Here is a 6,000-nt window from a genome sequence, read left to right as displayed (position 1 = left end):
TCTACATTTTGCCCGTACTATTAACAAACCCTGTTATAGTGGTTTACTAGAGCCCCAACAGTGCTTTACATTGTTGGGGACATCAGAGTCCAGCCTCACACACTACAATGAGAAGAAAGCCCAACAGTACCTTCACCACTAGGGGTGGGCCAAATTGCGCTAAAATATCACAATATTCCTGGGTATTTTGGTGATAACGATATTCTTGGCTGTATGAAATCACACTGAAAAATACATGTATTCATTTAAAAAACAGACTATAGCAACAAAATAAAGGTTATAATTAATATATATGAAATATTATTACTATAATATGAGCGAAAGTAAAAGCTGAGGGAGCTCAGACCCTCTTCCTGATATTCTACGTCACTTTGAAAGTGAGCATAGTACTCTCTCTTTCTGTGTGTGGGTGTGTGTGTGTGTTGAATGGCACCGGCTGTCATCAGCTGTTAACAAACCCAGGACTCCTCCTGTCTCTACCCGAGCTGTGTCTCCTGCTCATGCAGTGACTTAGCCAATGGTCTGTCAACAACAGCTCCTGCAATCAGCCCTGAGCCTGGACCAGACCTCCATAGCCTCCTTCCTGCTGGTCTTTCCCACTTCCTCCAGCCTTTATGAGCCTCAGACATGTGCTTCCTTCCCCTCTGAGGCAGCGTCCAGGCTCACAGGTGAGAGAGTGTATACGAGCACTGGAGGAGGCTACTCTAGTTAGCCACTGACCTTCGAAAAGGGAAACTGGGAACTGACATTATCTTTTGGATGAGCCTTTGGACACCCTCAGGCTTTGATTGCTATGAACTCTTAAAGCTGTAGCTCAGCAAAATATCAACCCCTAAAGCTAAATGCAATCAAATCAGGTGTGGAGCATTTAAACAGCATTGCTAACACACACAAAGTGAAGATGCATTGTTATCCAATGTTATAAAAGGAGACAAAAGACGCCAACAATAGGGCTGGTGACACAAAGAAAACAAAGATGGAATCTGCAGACTCTGTCCTACGACCTAAACAGAGTAGATGAAGTGTGTGTGTGCGTTTTATCATTATTAATCTTCATTCTTTCATCGTCTGTAACCCTTATCCAGTCCAGGGCGGCGGTGGGTCCGGATTCCACTGGGTGCAAGGTGGAAACACACCCTGGAGGGGGCGCCAGTCCTTCACAGGGCGACACACAAACACACCCCTACAGACACTTTTGAGTCGCCAGTCCAACTACCAACGTGTGTTTATGGACCATGAGAGGAAACCCACATGGATTATTATATATATTTATATTCAGAATAAACAGAATCACACTACAGATTTTTACATGTACAAATTTAACACACAGTGCAGGAAGGCTTCACACTCGCCTCCTTAAACCTTCCCTGGAACCCTTCCTTTAAGAACCAGCACTGATTTCTGTTCAGTGACTGTGTATGTGCCCAAGTACTGAGTTTATAAAGGGAGCACAACACCTGGCCTTCTTTTCAAAGCCAATGCTACCTCCATTTAATTCAAATTAAGCAACTTTCGCAATTAACATACACACAAAAAGATCACACTACCTGACAAAGGGTCCTTAGCGATGGTCAGTACGTTGGGTAAAGTCATCAGGATGAGCTGCTGTAGGGTCTCCTGTGTGAGGGGAAAAGACAGAGGCATTCATTCACAGGTCAAACCTGAGGAGTCTAGTTTTTCACAAAGTAAACAAAAACAGCTCAGTTCAGATCAAGCTGCTGGTCTTCGGCCATGATTTTTCCCCCTTCCCTGACCGAGGAGCTGGCTACACATCGAGGTCATTTAAGGGCAGTGGGACGAGCCCTCCCCTGGCATGGAATGACTGCATTAGAGCTGTGTGGGATTAGAGGCCTGGCCAGGGCTCCAGCCAGCAGCGGGGGAGATGACTGAAGCAGGATGAAAAACACAGGCTGAGGTCATAAACTAGGATCAGCATCAAGGTGGGAACAGAAAACTCAGCTTCACACAGACAGACAGGAAACCTTGTGGGAAATGGCAGGCATTAGTCGAAGTCGTTTAGGGAGGAGAACTCATCACCATCAATAGAGTCTTATCTTTTCTTTGTTTAATCGATATACACGAGATAATACATTTAGTCCTGTATTATCTTAATTTAATGTAGTTTCAGTGGATTATGGCCCGTTACTTCAGAACAAGCAGAATAGAGCACAAGTAGTTAGCTGTACATTTCCAGTTTAAAACTGACAATTTTATTAAATTGACGGAAAAACCCGAGCTCGCTACGGAAATTCTTGAACGCAACCGTGACGTCACTGGTGGACAACAGCTGAACAACGCCACGGTAAAACACCGTTATGACAGTATCGAGCTAGCGATAGCTAAATAACCAACATTATTCATGACAATAGCCTAGCAATAAGCTACACTCAAATGTAGAGGTACCGTTATTCTTGTAAATGTGATCGAAGTCGAACTCGAATTCATCCGACACTATAAACCTCCGTAATGCAGCTACGTAGCCGAGTATAATCTGAGCCACCGAGTTTAGCGAGTCAAGCTAACGTTAACTAACACCAACTAAAACAGGCGAAGTGAGTGTCCTTACCCTGTTTACCTCCATGTTACAGAGGCTCTTGAACACCTTTCGTTGGTGTCCTTACATGCCCATATTGTTGGAAAAGCGCTAGTGAAATGAGCTACAGATAACGGAGTGAGCGGATGGTCCTTTCCAAAGTGCCCGTTTAAAGTTGACAAATTTAGTCCATTTTCTGGATATTTTGGGATGTTTGGGCCCTTTGTTCACAGATGTCCCACTGTACATTGAATGATTGCAGCCAAAAACAACACACCTTTTCGTCATTTTGCATTAAATTAAGTGCAGCTTCTAGAGTGTTGTCCACCATCTACGTCACAGACAAGACGCCTATTAGAGTTTCCCAACACCGTTGGGGGGGCAACGATCTTTTAAACCTTATTCCTTGAATTAGTAAGAAATAACATGTTTTCTGACTATCAATAAACACAAGTTAGGAACTCAAACTCCACTGTATTTATTTGTTTGACACTTTCATAGAGCTGGTGCTTAGCCTTTAAAATTGAGACACAATTACATTGTAGCACCTGGCACTTCTGCAACATTTAAAGTGGAACAGGAAGGTTTCAACAGAAATCTGCATAATTAGAGTCTAAATTGAGCTCCATGTCACAAAAGAGCGAGGAGAGGGGGATAATATCTGTTTGTGGAACTCCTCTGAAGGCTACTGAGGCACTAAATGTAAAGTCCTGCAGGTGCTCTGATATCACTGCAGACTGGTGCAGAGCTGTTACAAAGCGCTGCTCTTTTGTATTTGTGTTCTGATGATGAATCAGTATTCTGAAGGTCATCCTGTTTCGTTGGGGAAGATTTAACCACTACACTCTCCAACTCAGCTCCAAGGGACAAGTGGACACTGGAAATCTAGGGGTAGGTGTTAAAATATGAAAACGGGATTCACTCTAAATACAAGTTTATCATTTTCACATCACTTCAGATCAGGTGAAATATAATCATCTTAAAAAGGTCTGGAGTCTTGGATTCCTAACAACCAGGATCAACAACTCTACCATCAGAAGTTTCAGATCTGAAAATACCCAAAATTAATTGTCCATTCTTCCAACTGGAAGACAGAATACACACTGGACGCCTTGTACAGTGCTAGTAGCTTCACCAGACCATCACAGCGTTCCTAAAAACAGTGAAGTGGGAGTGCTCCTCTTTGCGTGTGTGTACACGTGTCTCGCTGGACCTAACCTCAGGAACAATGGCCTCCCTGGCAACCGATCGCAACACTCAAAGCACACAATAGGCAAGACCTAACAGGCTCATATGACCTTAACCCCTCATTCCAACACACACACACACAGACAGGGTATATACACTGGCGATACAGCCATTAGCCCGTTCACACCACGCAGTTATACACTGCTGTACATGGGTGTGGTGGAGTCTGGGGGAGAAAGACCATTTGCTAAACTCGCAGATAAAAGAGGAATGCTTAGCTGGAAAGTGCTAGAAGGGGAACCCCACCAATATTTCCATACTTTCACATTATTAACTATGGTTAGATGTACACAAGGTCTTTCAGAGCAGGTTGAATTGTACTCAACAAAAGGGGCGGGACGATATGACCAGAACTTATACCACAATTATTTTTCAAATTTCTGTCGAAACGATACAATTGGAAAATGAACGTAAAAAAAAAATAAAAGCCACAGAAAAACTACCAAGAAAAAAAACAAGAAACATGACATCACCGTCAAACAAAGCTATTGGCTTTGTCAATATTCATTTTAAAGTACAGGATGTCCTCGACTTACGACGTTGATCCGTTCCTATGTCGCGTCGTAAACTGATTTTCGGTGTAAGTCGGAACATACGTACATACTGTACGTAAATAACATACTGTAAGCACTTATCCTATCCTAACATCTATCCTCCTCGGTCCCGAGCCGCTTAACCGTGTATTCTTCCGTCGCGCACACCAAACACGAAGTTCGCGTTACGACGCAAAACAACACAAGTCAAAACAAGGCTTTATACAGTAAATCGGAGATGTGTCGTAACCAGGAAACATCGTAACTCGGGACTGACGTAACCCGAGGACCTCCTGTAGTATGAAAAAGCATTGAGCTGACGACAGCGCCCAGTGATGACCGTCAGTCAGTGACAGATGTTGTAAAAATGTGCTTTCAAAATCATATTGCTATTGAAACATTTTATATTGCGATATATATTGATATTGAGTTATTGTCCAGCTTCAATTCAGCACAGTATCTAAAACGTGCTCAAGACGGATTTGCGCATCCCTCTTCAATAAGTCAAAATATATTTTAGATACTGATGAGAGAAAACACTAAGTGCACAGTACACAACACTAAGATTTCACTTATCTCTCCTCTGCACTTCATTTCCACAGCAGTTAGAGAGCATTAGACATCCCCTGAGGAACAAGGGGCGGACTGGTTCAGATAAATAATCTATTATGTCAAAACTGGATTAGCCTGACAGTAAATTTGCTTGGGGAGAGGGCTAAGTAAAAAAAAAAAAACCACAACACACGCAAATCTCCAGCGTAAAGATGTCAAAATGGTGCATTAAAGGGTCTTCTAGGGTCTGGAGATAGAAATGCATGTCCAGAACTCTAACACATGAAGAAACAGCACTTGAACGAAGCACAAACAAGTCGGGCAGTGACAGCTTCCCTGTAAGTGACGGAGGCTACACCAGGGACCAATCTTTGCCTGAGATGGTACGGTGGCTTCTAATGACATCATCTTAAATCCCTGGCCTCCTTGCAGACCCCCAACTGACAGCTTAATCCGGGCCTGGGAGGAATGAGTCCCGCAGGAGGGCTTTGTGTGAGGAAGCTGATGGGGACCACCACTTTCCCTGATTACAATAGAGGCTCCTCAGCTGAGGCCCTGGCCTGGGCCAACACGGGTTGAGCCCTCAGGGTGTCCCGTTTGTTTCAGCTTCAGATGCTCCGCCTTCCCTGCAGCTCACAGCATTTCAAATAACTTTAGATCATATCCAAATTATCGTGATTGTGGAGGCTGTGGAGTACCTCAAATCTTCACTCTGCATAAATTGAAGAGTTAAAACAACATGAGATGGCTTGGTCTGGTACGCTTGTGTGTGTCGCACTCGCACTCTCTTCAAAGGCATCTGGCGTAGTTTTAGACAACACAGATCTCTAAATGTTGAAAAGCATGAAGTGATGAGGAAGTTGCTCTATTCCTTACAGACAATTTACACTTCAGAGACATGCAAACAATAGTCTTTGTTCTCTTCAAACAAACTGTTCCACCTAAAAAAGTCAGTTAGCCTCAGAATGTAAACAGCCCTTAGATAGGACTGCCCTTAGCCACAACTGTAGACGTTCCCTTTAATACTGGGTACCTTTTGATATAGAATCTATGCAACTAGATTTATGACACCCGATTGACCATTGACTTGAAACAAAGTATTGGGCTTGGTGCTCATTAAAGCAGACAATCATT

General features: G+C 43.3%; 1 protein-coding gene across 1 annotated transcript in view; it reads right to left on the bottom strand.

Annotated features, from left to right (window-relative positions):
- ccdc88c (coiled-coil domain containing 88C) overlaps positions 1–6,000 on the bottom strand; it is a 62,537-nt gene that overhangs the window by 33,983 nt on the left and 22,554 nt on the right. The window contains exon 4 of the mRNA XM_066674770.1: positions 1,548–1,617. Coding sequence (XP_066530867.1) covers positions 1,548–1,617 — 70 coding nt within the window. The remainder of the gene's footprint in view (positions 1–1,547; positions 1,618–6,000) is intronic.

Source organism: Hoplias malabaricus, chromosome 1 (genome assembly GCF_029633855.1).
Source record: "Hoplias malabaricus isolate fHopMal1 chromosome 1, fHopMal1.hap1, whole genome shotgun sequence".
Classification (NCBI taxonomy): domain Eukaryota; kingdom Metazoa; phylum Chordata; class Actinopteri; order Characiformes; family Erythrinidae; genus Hoplias; species Hoplias malabaricus.
This window is presented reverse-complemented; position numbering and strand designations above follow the sequence as displayed.